The following is a 16,794-nucleotide window of genomic DNA, read 5'->3' on the forward strand; positions in this document are numbered from 1 at the left end:
ATCTCTATACTTCACAAGTAAAATTTATGGTTGTATTTTTCAAAGCAGAAAGCTTGCATAATTGTAGTCATACAAATCATACCAAGGAGGATACCAAACAAAAATGTGATAGGGAATTTGACAAAGAGATTGAAATGCAGAGACAAAATTGATTAATTTTGGAGGAAGAGACCTAAAATCAACAGCAAGAGGTGCTGCTCTCCTCCTGCTCTACCACCTGGTCTTTTTTAAACTCTGCTGTAAGCTTTCCAACCATTGTCTCCTTCACATCTTTCATCTTCTCACGTTGTAGGTGTATTCCTTATGCCTCTGCTGTTTGTCTCTGCTCATGCCCATGGGTAGAAGGTCAGGACCAATATGACATGGTGTAGATTTAGCAATAAAATCTTTCCCTAACTGGCTGTCAGGGTCAGCATTCTCATTCTCAGTTCTTTGGAAATGGGATGAGAAGGAAGGACTGGCTGCTACCTATCAGTGACATATGTTAAGTTGTAAACTTTAAGTATCTGTGGAAATCCTTGAGTTATTTTTCTGAGAAAACCAGTAAATATTTCTCTCTAGTCAGAAGTTTCTTTGCAGAGTTGTAGGGGAAACATGAAATCTGCGACTTGCAGAGAATCAATTTTGTTAGCCATCAAGGAAGATACTGTGGCACTTGGAAAAAACATTTTAAGCTTCATAAATGCTTTTGGAAATATTGCCTGCATAATTTTGCTTTTTTTATGACTTTATTCATTGCACACTGCATTTCTTCAACCTGTTTTTTTCTTTTTGAAAGAAGTGGTGTTAATAGTACTGTTAACTGTTTTACTTTAGTATACTGCTACATTATTTTACTTTTCCCCCTCATGTGTGTGTGCAGCATTCTGGTCCTGAAATTAAATGGGTAGATGGAGGCAAACAACTGTTAAAAATATCCACTCATCTGGTGTCTACTGTGTATACACAGGTGAGTTATAAAACAAATTTAATTAGAGAACTTTTTAGGACTTATGTTTATAGCATGATATATGAGAAGATTCTTAAATTCAGTATGCTACATCTCTTTTTTGTCTCTTGGGGTTTTCTCGTGGTCTCTTTCTTTTACATCAGATGTGAAAAACAGAAGATGTTAAATAGAAGCTATTCAAAATATGAGTGTTTTGTCACCCATTCCAGTTTGAATTTTCCAATTAGATGAGAGGTCATAGTTGTCTAAAAGCTATTTACTGACATATCTGCAAAGCAATGAGTCCTGTTAGACCTTTTCATTGAAAACGTATTATGATTGGTTAGGATAATTAAGTATGCTATTTTCTGTATATCAGTAGGAAGCAAATATAGGATAGGTGGCATTTTGTATGATATTCAAAAAACACTCGAAACTTCATTTATAAAAATAAGATTTAATAAGTCTTCAGAATAGTGCACTTCAACTATTATTTCTGAAAATTGAATCCATGAACAAAGATATGTATTTATACGTATAAATATTTTTAATGGCTTATATGTTAGATACAGATTTTAATGGATTGTATGTTAGATATTGTTTAATTTGTTGTTCTTTTTGTCTTTGACAGGACCAGCACTTGCATAATTTTTTTCAATACTGTCAGAAAACAGAGTCCGGAGCTCATGCACTAGGAACTGATCTTGTAAAATATCTTAAGGTATAAAATGGCAGTGAACAACAGATTATATCATTCATTTATGCTTTGGTAAAATCATGGAACTTCAGACATTTTATAGATCTCATTTTTCAGTGTGAGAATTAGTACTGTGACTATGACTCATATTAATGGAATATGCTGTGGAAAAAACCCACAAAGATACTTTCTGCTCTAAATAAATTTACAATTCCAATGGAAGAGGAAACCACAAAGAACTAATGAGACAGTATTGGTCAGCCTTATGAGTGGTAATTTCAAAACACTAATGGCTTAGTTTGTCAAAATAATCAAATTGAACTGTTTTTCTAAAATTTTGCTTAAAAGGTCATCATTGTCATTTCTTCAGTTCTGTTTCAGGATTAGATCAATAGAGTGCATGGTTTCCACTTCAGTTTTTCCTGACACAGATCACATAGGAAGAAAGATTATTTTTTCTCCTGAATAGTGTGGATGTGCATGCAAACAGTCAGAGACAAGACAACACTAAATGGAAATGTTTGACATTTATTGTCTTCACGCATGTTCATCAAATACATTCTTTTTGTCAAATTCCCTTTAATTCCAGGGAATTTTGTGGCATAATACTTTGTAGGATGAATTTTATACACTGCCTTTTCTGTTGGGGTGGTTATGTCCGTAGGATCTTTTGCATGTGAATGCAAAGGCATATCCAGAAGAAATTGTCTTTAATAATTCACTGTCTCCAATTTCCATTAAGTAGTTAGGGATTTTAATTCATCCTGGGTTTTAACATAAATGGTAGTTTATTGTTTAGCTAGTTTGTTGTTAGTAACTAGGGTAATTAATATTGCACTTAGCACAGGTAAGAAATCTGCATGTTTCTGTGGAACTTCTATTTGCTAAATGCCTACATTAACATTGGATGAAATACCAAAATATCCCAATGTCAGTCTCTGTGCTGTTGGGCAAACTTTTCACTGAATCATTACCTAGAGTGCATTTCAATGGAAAAGTACAAATAAGTACTTCTAAAATGCTGTTAATAACGTCTAACTTATATCCTTAATTTACTTTCCTGTAAGAAACATTTACTGAATATTGAAAAATATCCTCAATTGCTTTCTATGCCGTGTTTTTGGTTATAAACTCCAAGTGGTGCAAGCAGCTTGTATTTTTGAAAAAAGACTTGAAATAAATGTTATGGTTTCGGAATTTTTGATTTAAATGCTGTTGATTCACAGGAGTGACAGTATTGTTACTCTCTTTTAGAGCCTTCATGCTATGGAAGGCCATGTTATGATAGCTTTCCTGCCAACTGTTCTAAACCAGTTGTTCAGAGTTCTCACCAGAGCAACTCAAGAGGAAGTTGCAGTCAATGTGACAAGGTAAAGAATTTTAAGTGATTCATAGAGTCTGCATGATGACTGGGTTATCACATAAATCTGTTACTGAGTAGCATTTTTGTGTTGCAATCACAGCTTTCTTTATATGTTTAATTGTTTTCTGACTTCTGTTTAGGGTTATTATCCATATTGTTGCTCAGTGTCATGAAGAAGGATTGGATAGCTACCTGAGATCTTATGTGAAGGTAGGTAAAAGTAAATTGGATATTTCTGGGTTTTTATTTCCCTAGGAAAGAATATATTTTAATTCAGTTGCGTCTATTTAGTATTATGCTGTAATTTCATATTTAATTCTGTTTTTCTTCCCCAAGTATGCATATAAAGCAGAACCCTATGTTGCTTCTGAATATAAGACAGTACATGAAGAGTTGACGAAGTCAATGACAACAATTTTAAAGCCATCTGCTGACTTTCTTACAAGTAACAAGCTGCTTAAGGTATGTGTTGAACTGTGTTTAGATATGTATTTATAACTCTGTGTTCTTATCTAGTCATAACTGAAGAACAGAAACTAAGTGTATTGAAATAGTTGTTGAATGCATGTGGCAATTTTACTGAAGGTTTTTTTTTCTCTACAGTATTCATGGTTTTTCTTTGAAGTTCTGATAAAGTCAATGGCTCAACATCTGATAGAAAACTCTAAAGTGAAGGTATGTCACCTTTTGCAAAATAATATTCGCCGGAAGATCTATATGGTCTCTTTTTTCTCCAGTCACATTTCTTACAGCATATTAGAAAGAAAGGGAGAGAAAGAGGCAGCAGGAAAAAACAGTTGAAGTATTAGACAGAAAAAAACTAGAGGGCAATGTTAATATAAAAGAATAGAAACCCTTAAAATCCATATAGTAGAGCAGTCTGTGTAAATCATTTGACTCTCTATTAGGAATTTGTAATTCTTGTGGTACAAAGAAGTTGGAAGTAATGGGTAACACTGTGGACTTTGATGTAAGCACTATCCACAAAAAATACGGGTTTTTTTTCCTGAGCAGTACTGTGGCTGTGATATTAAATGACCCTGAGAACAGTGAGTCATGAAATTTACAGTCTTCTGTATGTAGGAAGAGGTATTAATATTTAATTTTGTTTTCTTTTCCTACACTGGAAGGAGAATGCTAAAACTTTAGAAATGCATTTTTCTACAAGCTTAGCCTGTTAAGTGGTGTTTTTTTGCATTGGTGACAACTTTTTAGCTTATTTACTTTTGGATTTAAACATGTTTTGAAAGTTTCAAGTGTACAACATAGTCTCAGCTGAGTAACGTATCAGGTTGTTGTGATATTGTTATCACTATTTTCACTGTGTATTAAGAATATAACTGGAAGTCTGAAGTACATGAGGGAAAAAATAATTGTATAATGATTATGAAAAAAGCTTTACAGTTCTACACTTAATATTCTGTGGTATTACCAGCAGAGGTTGAGTCGCAGTTCAACTAACCTTGTTGTCACCATCTCTCTAATGTGAAAGAGAGAGGAGCAGAACTTACTACAGTTTGCAGTATTCTCACCCCTGAACACTGCTTCTTGATTTACAAGCTCTTTAAATATAAATTACTTAGCTAGATTTTTTCTGCCTCGCTAGGTACTCTAATAAGTGCAACATGCACTCAGATATTTCCTGCTTATGATATCTGACAAAAAGATGCATTTCTATGTGCAGCAAAATTATTTCTGTAGCAAGAATTGTGTTTAATTACTGTCCAACAAAGACTGAGCTACAATAGCATTGTAGGACAGTGGCATACTCACCAACACCATCTTTAGTTCTTATTTGTTATTTCATACATGAGTACTGTTTATATTTATAAAGGGATCTTTTTCAGCCTTCATGCCTATTTTTTAATTTTTTTTTAAACTAGGGCTGGAGGTTTTGGACCACAATTCAAATACAAAGGAAGCAAATTCTCTAACCATTGATTTATGCAGGGCTTTGACAATGACTTGTTCTGTCTAGGAATGTTGGATTTAATGTAGTTCAAAAAACTATTTAAATAAAAATACTTTGCATGTAAGCTTTAATTTCAGTTTTCAAAAAGAAAAGGCATAATGACCATATAATTGAAACAATTTTTCTCAATGTCATCAGCCTCACATCACATGTCATTAAGTCTCTTCACATGAAAGACAAAATCTTTAGTAAAGGTTGTAAGATGTAGAGAAATAAAAGAGACTCTGCAGTGCCAAAAAGCTGAAGAGCACTTACTGACCAATATTTATCAGTGTACAAATTCATCAATGAAGATAATATGGGTGGTGAGTGGAAAGAAAGAAATTATGAATGAAGAGGAGATCTTTTAAGCTAATTGGCAAACTACCAAAGAGTAAGAGAAAAGAATTCTGATTGTGGAAATTTGAAAACGCAGAGAATATGATTCTGATGCCTGAAGAGCTGAGATTTTGAAGTCGCTGAGGAGTAAGAGAAAGAAAGAAGCGTGGATGACAATTTCCTCAATAGTGAAAGCTAGTTGCAGAACAGCAAAAAAATGGGGTTTTTTTCAAGACAGAAAAGACTGTCTGATAATGTATTTAGTATATGTGAACCAGCTGATGTCTGCTTTGGAGAGGATGATGGATAAAATTAAAAGATTCCCTCTTAAGCTTGTGTTGTTTATTGCAGTTTATTATTAATATAAAAATATTAATACATTATACTTAGAAGCTTTTATATTTGTGATTTATGTCATTAAAGACTGCCTTGCTTGAATTTCAGTAATAGATGCTAGTGCACGTTACAGTATTTTCTTTTAAACAAATGATCCTTCTCCCCCTTCAGTCTAGAAAATGAGAAAGTTCGAAAACTGTTTCTTCTCTCCCTGTCAGGTTATCTATATGTTATCTAAAGTAAATTTTCTGATATATTCTAATGTTATAAACCATATTTAATATTGCATCTGAATTAATTTCTAGCTGTTGAGAAACCAGAGATTTTCCGCCTCCTTTCATCATGCAGTGGAAACAGTTGTTAATATGCTAATGCCACACATCACTCAGAAGTACAGAGACAATCCAGAGGCCTCAAAAAATGCAAACCATAGCCTGGCTGCCTTTATAAAAGTAGGTACACAAGAGATTTGGACTCTGTGGTTATTCTTTCAATAATATTGCTTCTGTATGGATTTTACAGAATCTTAAAGACAACTCTCATAAAGCTGAATATACATAAAGCCTTTTAAATATAATTTTATGTCCATGTTAAAATGCATTGAAGTATAATTTGCATCTTCTCTAATCAAGATGGCATCCATTCAAAAATTTGATAATTTAAGAAATGAATTTATATTTTATTCAAAATATATTTTGATTTTTCTTTTTTTTTTCCTCTAAAAATATAATTTGTGTTGCCTTCAAATCCTGCAAAGGTTTTCAGTATTGTTTTATTTGCATATATTTTATGTGGAAAGAATTTCTGTATCCTTCATTTTTCAGCCAATAATATCTACAAGAGAGAAAAAGGATGTGAACTGAAATGGTAGATAAAACTTCTAGTATTTTTCATTTCTGTCAAGATAGAGTTCTTTTGAAACTGCTTTTTATTTGTGACTTAAGATGAGCATTCTTCAAGAAAAAAAATTGGTATTCGTACATGTACACATATATTTCATTTGCTTGTTTTTCTAATATTCAAACTGAAATGTCAATAATGTTTTTGGAAAATAAACTCATTAAATACAGAAATATAATTACTGAATGCAGAGACAGTAGTAAATCAATTCTATCTTGGTTTTACTTGTTCTCTCCCCAGAGGTGTTTCACTTTCATGGATAGAGGCTTTGTTTTCAAGCAAATCAATAACTACATCAGCTGCTTTGCCCCAGGAGATCCAAAGGTACTCAGTGTTTTTAAACAAGCTATTTTTAAGTGTTGTCTCTTCTTGATGCATGGGGATAAAGTCCTGCATTAAGTCTTCAGACCTTTTCTCTATTACATTAGAAATCCCTGCTCTGTGCCTAGTGCATTTTTTTTTCCATCAAACCACTGTTTCCTATTTCCCACTGATCCCCTTCGTCAGGTGCAATTTTGCCACTCTAGAGTGTGTGAATCACAGAAGTAGTGGGGTGTGGGGGTCCACCACTAAGCAAAAATTTTAAGCATGACTGCAAGAAGTCTGAAGTTGGAAGAGTTGATATTGAATATATTAAGCTACACTTACTGGAGTGAGTAAAGCATGTATCAGATGCCCAAAGAATTTCTTCTGTATGTCCAAATTTTTCTTACCTCAGTACATAATAGGTTGTAAACTTTGGACAATGGGAATAGTAAATAGGACCAGTTGTTAAGTATGAGTTGTTCTGCATTTATTTTGTGCTGACATGTGGAATTTTGACAGATCTATATCCAACATAGTACAAGACTGAAATGAATCACCCTTTTGTGTTAGAAATTTGTTTTTAATATGTTATTCAAATCACTGCATCAGTTGTTTAATTTATACTTTTTTTTTTTTTTTTTTGCAGGCTCTTTTTGAATTTAAATTTGAATTTCTTCGTGTAGTCTGTAATCATGAGCACTATATACCTTTGAATCTACCAATGCCATTTGGAAAAGGCAGAGTTCAGAGATACCAAGGTAAATTCTTCCAAAGTAGTGGATGGGATATTTCTTGTATGCCAGCTTTTTTATTATTAGATGTGTACACTGTATAACTCAGGTCTGTGAGATGATAGAAAGCTTGAAATTGTTAAATGGAAATCTAAAGTTTCAATCCTTCCATTGAAAGTTAAAGGAAGTGCTTAGGTAGTGGAGTAATCTTTCCAAAGAAAGACATGGTCAACTTTTTTTGTACACTCATTCAGGTTTAAAGGGACTTGAATAGGTCTGTAGCCCAATTTTCTGCTTTGATAATGTTAGACCTTCCTTTCTCTAGAAGTGCTAGTCCTTCCACAGCTGGTGCCACTGCAGGAAATTTGTCCATTCCAGGTGCAGAATTTTGCAGTATTCCTTATGGAATTTGATTGCTGTTTCTGTAGTACCTACATTCTTCTGAAATGCAGCTCTGCCCTTTGAGCAAATGGACTGTACCTGTCCACAAGCTTTATGAGGGTATACTCTATCTCCCCTTTCAGGCTGTTGATGAAGCAGTATTAAGTAGGATAGTCCTTGGGAAACTCATCTTGCAGCTATCTCTAAATAGGGTACACACCATTAACCTCCAGCTTTTGATCCCAGTGATCCACACAGTTTTTTTCACTTGTGGGTGTCTCTTCACCTAGACTGAAGTGTCCCAGCTTGAATACAATGGCCATGTTGATATCTGCTATTCTCCCCTTCAAAGAGACCAGTCTTAAAACATTATTTATCCTGGGTAAATTTGTTTTGGCCATTCCCAGTCATGCTCTTCTCCTTCACTTGCTGAAACATGACTTCACCATGGCTTAACAGGGGGAATACTGAGCAATCTTCCAGTGGTATCAGTTAACTCTCTTAGCCTCTCATCTGGTGGCATCTCTCTGCATCTTTGGAGGTCGCTCAGAAGATCCCTGACCTGACCTTGAGGATAGTCTCTGGACTGTTAAGGCCCGGAATCATGTCAGCAAAGGATAAAGTTATGGAGCACCTCACCTCAGCCTTATCCAAGCCCACTGTCTTCTAAATCACGGTCCGCATTTAGCAAATATCCCATGTTTTCCATATTCAGGGGTTTAATGTAGTGGTAAAAGCTCTTCTTGTTCATGTCCATTACCAGTTTCAGCTGTAGCTGAGCTTTGGCTTTCCTGGCACTCTCCCTGAATACTTCTATATTCCTCTTCTGTAGCTTGTTCTCGCTTCCACTTTGTGGTTCCATTTTTTTGTTGTTTTTCTGTGTAGAGCTCAGTCATGAAAGTCCTCTGTAGCCCAGCTGGGTTCCTCATACGTCCAGTCTTGTGCCAAAACAAGTCATATGTTAGCTATTGCTTCTGTGGCTGTAAAGACACATTAATTTCTTCCAGGCACTGAAATACAGCAGAAATCACTAAACAGAGGCAAGGAAGGTGCTTTCACAAGAAACAAGTAAACCTGTCTAACGTGTTTTTGTAGAATAGGGTTTTTTTTTCTGAAATATTTATTCAGTAGGCTCTGCGAATTAGTGAAGTTGAGTATCACTAATTAACACTTGCATCAAGGTAGAGCAAGATAAAGCAAGATTTGAGACCACAAGCTGAACAGCTGCTTAGAACTTCTTTCTTTCTGTATTTGGCTTTTTCAGCCTTCGGGAGTGTCTTGGAAAATAACACTGCATAAATATTGTCATAGAAAAGATACTATGAGTTGCTGGCTTAGGGAACCTTAAAAAATAGCAAAACCAGAGAAGACAGTGTTTCTGATTGCACAATAAAGAGGAGTATAAAATGCTCCCTGGGAACTAGGAGTTCAGCCAGGAAAGAAGACCTTTATCAGAAATGTTTCTGGCTGTGTTTTGCTGTGTTGAGCAAAAGATATCTCAGGTGATGTGGCTGGCTCTTAAGTGAGTTACAAGAATGCCTGTGAAATGTCTGTGTAATGGCTCTGCTGTCTCAGATATCCTTCTTTCTGGCTTAAGGGATTCCCTTACTGAGAGAGTTCTTTGGAAAATGAAAGTGCTTTGAGATTAGCATCTGGTTTTTGATTAAGCAATGACAGCGAACATGAGAAAATCTTGGACACCCCAGCTGACATATGAACATATGTATGCTCTGATAAATTCTGTTTATTAGAGCTGTTCAAGCTGAAGTTTCTCTTAAGATGTCAAAAATTCAATACATAAATGAATTGGATTATTTTATTACAGGCAAAGTACTTTGAAAAGGGAGCAGTTTGACTTTGCTGTGTCTGATGTGCTGGGTTTTACTTCAGCCTTAAGTTGATTGATAAATTGATTTAAATGAAACCATTCCTATGTGAAATTTGTATTTTTCTTCCAGACCTTCAGCTGGACTATTCATTAACTGATGAATTCTGTAAAAATCACTTCTTGGTTGGACTGCTTCTAAGGGAGGTGGGCAATGCCTTACAAGAGTTCAGAGACGTGAGGCAGATTGCCATTAGTGTGCTCAAGAATTTGATGATAAAGCATTCTTTTGATGATAGATATGCTACGAGGGTAAGTCTATTGCTATGCTAGTAGTACAAAATAATAAAGATTAGGTGTGCACACATACAGAAAGTTTTTTCTTTCATAGAAGGAAACTCTTGTAAATTTTCAGCAAAATTGTTTCTGTTCAGACTGAAGGGAAAATTGTATCAAAATCAATCTGCAAATTCCATCTTTTTACCAAATGAAATGACAAAGCACCTTTCAATATAATTGTATGTGGCTTTCCATTTTAGCACAGTGTATTCTAACTGCTGTGCTTAAAGTAATCAGATTTTTACAAGTGTGTTTTAAGCTCTTCATTTTATTAAATATTAGCTCTTAATATATTGCAACTGTTTTTCCGTCATCTATTATTTATGAAATGGGTATAAGAAAACTACAAGTCATGGTGGTAAATTTTGAGTGATTTTTAATTTTCTGACTCTTAAACATCAGCAGTGCCATGGAGAAGCCAAAAAAATTGTAATGAAAAGTATCATTGATTCATTGAGCTAACACAATATTACTTTACTTGGTTAGTCTTAGCTGAAATGAAACTAATTCTGTAGTTTTTCTGCATTATATTGAGACAGTAAATAAAATGTGCTGATCTTCTGTAAATTAGAATTAAATACAGTGATGGTCACTGCTTTTGCCATTGATGAATTTATGAATGTAAGATCTGGCTTGGCAAATATTTATTAAATGCTCTTTTTTTTTGTGATTTAGGAGTGAATAGATTAAAACTAGTTGGTAATTAAAAATTAAAACTGTAATTTTTAAATGAACTGTTAAACTCTATTTAGGGCCATCAAGCAAGAATAGCCACTATGTATTTGCCACTCTTTGGTCTGCTTATAGAAAATGTTCAGCGGATCAATGTGAAAGATGTATCTCCGTTTCCTGTTAACCCTTCCAGCAATGTGAGTGACAATTTCTCTTTGGTATTCTGAATTGTTTTTATCATAATTTATTGGTAACATGTATATGAAACACTGCATAGTCCTGGTAAAGAAGGAGCTTTATAAGCTTCAGAATTCTGCGATTTTTCAATGCAGTCCAACACTGAAACAAATGGACCACAAAAAGATTGTTAATTTTCTAGAAATTAGAGAGGAACTTAACCCTAAATGAGTCTGATTTTGAAAGAGCTATAGTGCAAGAGGGCTGCAGGAGAATTAATTAAAATGTAATTTGTGAAGGGTGTATATTGATATGGTTGCACACAGTTTTTGAATTTAAGATTTAATTATTCATGTATTTTACTTTTGTCCTTATCTTGTTGTGTTCCATTTAGTATTAAGAAAAAAAACCCCAAACTTTTCCAACAAGGAAAATATTTGGGTATTTGAAATAAAAGTTATGTGAGTCTTTTTGAAATATATGTTTCATAATGTTAAAAATTCAATTGAATACTCATTTCTTCAATGTTTCCTGAGGTATCTTAAGTTCTAGGGAATCTCAAGGTTGTGCAAATATGTGAACACCTCCATTCTTTTGAGCATATTAAATAGAAATTAAAATTTAAAGAAGAAATACTTATCAAATATTTCTCTAGAAGACACATCATATTTACTAAGTCCATAATATGGGAAAATAATCACATTTTCCTCTCTTTTCCAAACAGAGCACAAAGGATGATGCACAGATTTTGCCCACTGCAAGTCAGTTAGTGACACCACAAAAATCAGGAAACACATTGGATAACAATCTTCCTAAAGATCTGTTTGGTGTTATCTCTGGCATTGGTAAGCACTTTAAAAAAAGTAAAATAAAACAATTAAAGAGGAACTGTTTTATTTTTTCAGTCTGTGCATTAAATCTGTCTTTTGGGATCTTTTGGGGTTTGCTTTTCTATATGAAACTAAAGCTATTTTCTGAAGCAGGGCTGCTTTTTTTTCCCTGTCAAAGGTGATAGTTAAGATATAAAACATGGGAAAGGTTTTTTTTATTATTAAATAGACATGCTTCTTCGTGTAAGTGTATATGTACTGCTACAGGTGTTTTTTATGCATGTATCTACATAGTTGTATGTAAGTCTTTGTATATGTGCTAACATATATACTTTGCTGAAATTCTAGAATAAGTTTGTCTTCATTAAAAATAACTAAGTAGAATTAAATATTTGCCTTCTTAAAAATATATGGTGATTTTAAAAGTCTGACTGAACTGTGGAGTGACTTGGATGTATTGTTTGAGATTTTTATGTTGTTTGTGATTGTGGTTTTATTTTTTTTCAGCTTCCCCATATACCACATCAACTCCAAATATTAATAGTGTGAGGAATGCTGACTCAAGAGGCTCTCTTATAAGCACAGACTCAGGAAACAGTCTCCCAGAAAGACACAGTGACAAGAGCAATTCTCTTGACAAGGTAAATTAAAAAACAAACAAACAAACAAACAAAAACCCAAACAAACCCAGATAAACCTTAAAAGTGTATTTCTAAAATTTCATCCTAAGTGTCATGAAAATTCACTTCTCTGATCTCCATTGTGAATTGGCTTTCTAGAATAACTTCAAAGCAGTATTTTATATAAATCTTTAGCGAAATAATTATCTTGTGAGCTCCTTTTGCATTGCATTTACTGAGCTGTTTCACAAAAAATGCAAACATGTTTTCAATGTAGAGACAAAAGCAAGCTGTTGTTGTTTCCTTTGCTAGAGAAAGCCATTAGATTAGGTGTATTGAATTTTGCTTGAGAGGATTGAATTCTAGTTAGAACAGCTTCTTTGATTTTGTGGAGACCATCACTCCATCTCTTTCTATGCTCAATATACTTAGCATTTTTAAAATGTTGTAAAAGGCAGTTGTTGTGCTTTCTCTGGGTGATTTCTCTTATCTTAATTTGGCTTTTCTAGACCAGTTCACTTTAAAGCTGTTACAAATTAGGAGCTGTTACAAATTAGGAGCTCTGGCTGCAGTAGCTATGAGGTATTCAGTCCTGTCTTTCTAGAGTTTGTGTCAATACTGATCACGTTTCATTTTCTTAGCTCTGGTTGTGCAAGTCACAACAAGTTAACGTTTTCCCCTTGACCCTGACATGCCTTCGTGTGGCAGAGAGAGAAGCTTCTCAGAAGGCACTCTGCTCATGCTTTGCGCCCAAACGGAGAAGAGGAAGAAAATTCTCACCCTCCAAAGAAAAACCGTGTTACTATGGATTTTTCGCTTCTGACAATCCCAGCTTTGCCAGAGAATATTTTGCATACTACTTTCTCTCTTCAGTTACAAGAAGTATCTGGTTTTTGTGCTTGGTATAGTTGAGCTTCTGAGTGAAGTGTGTGGTCAGTAGTTTTGCCGCTTCTTTGCAACAGTTGAATCTCAAACCCAATATATCCAATTTGACCATGTAAAATATGTTCAAATGTCAAACCTGGAGTACATGCACGTGATCTAGTTTAAGTATAAAAAATCCAATCAGTTTAAATAACTGCAGAATTTGAGTCTTGGGGTCTTTGATAAAACTGAAAGTTCTTCTTTGGTAATGGCCAAGGTAATAAAGAAATATCTTGATATACACTGTTGCTAAATGGCAATGCTGTCATCTATTACTTAGTTGTCATGTTGTTAATTACTGATGTGTAGTGTTTCCACTGAGTAAAAGGGTTTTCAAAGGAGTCAACATCCTTTGAAAATTCTACTCTGCTCTGCCAGTTTAGGTAACACAGGATTTATGTTTTGCATGCTGTTAATATTTTCCCAAAATAAGATTTGATCCTGGCTTCTTATTTTTTGCTTTCTGAACTTTCTTTTTAGTAGATCACTTGTTCAGTGCATGCTATCTCCAATTTTTTGCTCATTGCTTGATACCATTATAGTGAAGAGCCATTTTCTTTCTTTTTAATTTTCTTTCAGAATAATCTGTAGCGTTATGCTTGTGGAATCAGAATAGACTGGAAGTATATCAGTTTCTATTTCAATGTGCATACTTTATAGGTTATTGACATGACTTTAAACTAAGCTTCTGAGTAGCTGTAGTCCCATTTTATCCATGTATATATTCAACAGTCTTAGTGGGAATATTATCTAGTGCTCTGGGCAGTTTTTGAAAGTGTAGGAAACACAAAATTCTGTTTCTGCTCTGTCACCCATTGATTGCCTGCTCTGTTATAGCATCCAAAAAGCTGTAGAGTAGCACCTCCTTGTTCACCAGAGGTATTTCAAAGATAAGCAGTTTTTGAGGTCTTTAGAATCTGCAGTTAGCAGGCTTATAGAGGTGTCCACCTCCTCTTAAATAACAGTAGCTTCTAGTATTCATCATAGTTTCACATTCAGTTTCACTGTGCATCCATTCCATGACTAGTTTGTGATTTACACATTTACTGGTATCAGATTTACACAGATTGTTTTAAGAGAGGAATTCTTTAATGCAGCAGAATGTGTAAAAAGGGCTCAGCAGTCAATGGTTGTGATTGCTGTGAATTGTTCCTTCATGGTTAGTATGTCTCCTTCTTTCAGTTAGGAGTATTCCAGGAAGAGTTGTTCTAATGTCACTTCTTGCTTTGTTTGTGAAACCAAGTGCTTTTCTCCCTTGATTTATCTTGTATTTGTAATTTTTTTTCTAATAAGAGTTGTACAGATCAATTATATCAGACTGTTGACTTTACAGAAAACTTATTAAATGTCTGGTTCATTTTCCATTTGCATAAATGGCATATTGGATGTGAGAATTAGGCACTATAAAGGGCATAATCATACTTTAAACAAAAGTTTATACAGTATATCTATAAAAGCTTCAGACTGAGGGTTTTGTAGCACTTGACTGTGTGGAAATTATTATTTTACAAGTCTTTGCTCTAAGTTCAATTTATATATTTTTGCAATTTTTATTTTTTTATTTTGTTTGATGGTATACCGTTTGAAAGACCAATTACAGAGCATTTTTCTTTTTGCACAGATGATGGTATTTAGATTGTTGATAAACTTCGCACAAGTGTAAGAATTACATTAAAAAATAAAACAGGGAGAGGATTTTGCTTTTGTTTGGGTTTGTTTGTATGTTGGGGGAGGAGGGGAGGACAAGAGCAAGTTACTTAGTAGTAGTTAGTCTTCTAGAATGCATATTATTGCACTACATGTATGTTTTTCTTGAGGTTCTTGCATCTTTAAATGAAATTAATTTTGGAGACGTAGTCCTGTCTACAGTTCAGCATAAAGTCTCTTGCAAAGCAAAGGAACATGTATATATGCTCCAGTAGCATTTGGTTTTCAAGTATTCAATCTAAGCAGAAGGAGTAGGCTTGATTTCTACCATGCGAGTACCTAGGTATAATTAGCTTGTTTAATAATCACTCTTAGGTGACTTTTCTTTTTGCTCTTAGGAGAAAAAAAATATACCTAGAAGGAATTAAAAACAAGCAAAGCAAAGTGGCTTAATTTGATATACTTCATGTGTGTATCATGTGTTTTAGTGACCTGTCTCTATATGAAACATTTTTGTCTTCATTTTGAGACCCTTTTTCTGTTGCAGGAATTATTAAAGCAATTGGAAACAATTTCGTTTGTTATCAGTTTAAGAACTCTTCAGCCAAAATACATCTGTTTGCTTTTCAGAACCAACAGAGTAGCACTTTAGGAAGTTCTGTTGTTCGATATGACAAACTTGACCAAGCAGAGATCAAAAGTCTGCTCATGTGTTTCCTTCACATTTTAAGAAGCATGTCAGACGGTAGGTAATTCCTCCTGCCTTTTATAAATTCAAAGTAATTTGCTGGATTTGTACCTGTTATTTCAATAATTTTCAAAATCAGCAGAATATTTTAGGTGTAGGTACCATGATTACTGTGTTTTACAAATATGTGTGACCACTCAAATTCTGACTGAAAGCTTGTAAGGATTAAGTACTCATTATTTATTCAAAGTGTGAGGTCAACTACTGGACTTTTTATGAAAGGGAATATTTGTGTGCAGTTGTACAATTTGGTTTGGAAAACAGGGGTGAAGGATAACCCATTGTTCTGGAGAAATGTCTTGGGCTAGTTCATTTCTCCATTCTGCAGAACTTGTTGTATTACAAGGAACCAAATGATTTGATTGTTGTATATATTTCCATTTCTGGAATATGGGTTTGTTAGCTTCTTCCTACTCCTGGGATGTTTGTGAGATGATCCCCTGAATTTTTGAAAGAGTCATGTTATCTTGGAGAAGGTTACAGAAGTATGGAATGAAATATGGCATGAATGGCATGTCTTACTTGTTTGTTAGGATCATACATCTTGGAATCATCCCTGTATGTGATCAAAGAAAAAACCAATAAATTTTAATTTAAAATAACATATTGTGACCAATCTGTGAAGAATCAGGTTATAGGACTAACAGTCTGAAATATTCTGAAGTCTTACATTGTTACAGGGCTGTAGGCACTACAGGCTATGCAATTATTACTATGTAAAATATGAAATTGGATGGGAATATTATGGACTCGTTAATTAACATCATATTGCAGAAACTCATTTGGAGAATTGATATGTGCATTTGTATAATCAGCTTTAAGAAAAACTTCAAATGGTAGTTGTTATCTTTTCAATTTCTATTGATTTTCCTAGATGCACTGTTTACATATTGGAACAAGGCTACAAAATCTGAACTCATGGACTTTTTCACGATTACAGAGTAAGTTTTTGTTGTGCTTGTCATGCAGCTGTATCTTCTGCTGTTCTGTTAACAACATGAGTGTGGATATAAGCATGCATAAATGGTTTTTTGGGGTTTGTTTTGTTTTGTTTTTGAAGTGAGAGGTGTTAAATAATAT

General features: G+C 34.2%; 1 protein-coding gene across 6 annotated transcripts in view; it reads left to right on the forward strand.

The window, feature by feature from the left end:
* Positions 1 to 16,794, forward strand: part of DOCK9 (dedicator of cytokinesis 9) — a gene marked incomplete at its 5' end in the record, with an annotated part of 111,962 nt that overhangs the window by 70,191 nt on the left and 24,977 nt on the right. For all 6 annotated transcript variants that reach the window (XM_083881766.1, XM_083881767.1, XM_083881762.1 and 3 more), the window contains 15 exons: positions 863 to 949; positions 1,560 to 1,649; positions 2,880 to 2,995; positions 3,129 to 3,198; positions 3,325 to 3,450; positions 3,592 to 3,663; positions 5,920 to 6,066; positions 6,755 to 6,838; positions 7,467 to 7,578; positions 9,891 to 10,069; positions 10,849 to 10,965; positions 11,670 to 11,790; positions 12,283 to 12,416; positions 15,597 to 15,711; positions 16,589 to 16,655. In XM_083881766.1, the coding sequence (XP_083737892.1) occupies positions 863 to 949; positions 1,560 to 1,649; positions 2,880 to 2,995; positions 3,129 to 3,198; positions 3,325 to 3,450; positions 3,592 to 3,663; positions 5,920 to 6,066; positions 6,755 to 6,838; positions 7,467 to 7,578; positions 9,891 to 10,069; positions 10,849 to 10,965; positions 11,670 to 11,790; positions 12,283 to 12,416; positions 15,597 to 15,711; positions 16,589 to 16,655 (1,637 nt within the window). The remainder of the gene's footprint in view (positions 1 to 862; positions 950 to 1,559; positions 1,650 to 2,879; positions 2,996 to 3,128; positions 3,199 to 3,324; positions 3,451 to 3,591; positions 3,664 to 5,919; positions 6,067 to 6,754; positions 6,839 to 7,466; positions 7,579 to 9,890; positions 10,070 to 10,848; positions 10,966 to 11,669; positions 11,791 to 12,282; positions 12,417 to 15,596; positions 15,712 to 16,588; positions 16,656 to 16,794) is intronic.

Source organism: Zosterops lateralis (assembly GCF_965231275.1).
Source record: "Zosterops lateralis genome assembly, chromosome: 2".
In the NCBI taxonomy this organism is placed as follows: domain Eukaryota; kingdom Metazoa; phylum Chordata; class Aves; order Passeriformes; family Zosteropidae; genus Zosterops; species Zosterops lateralis.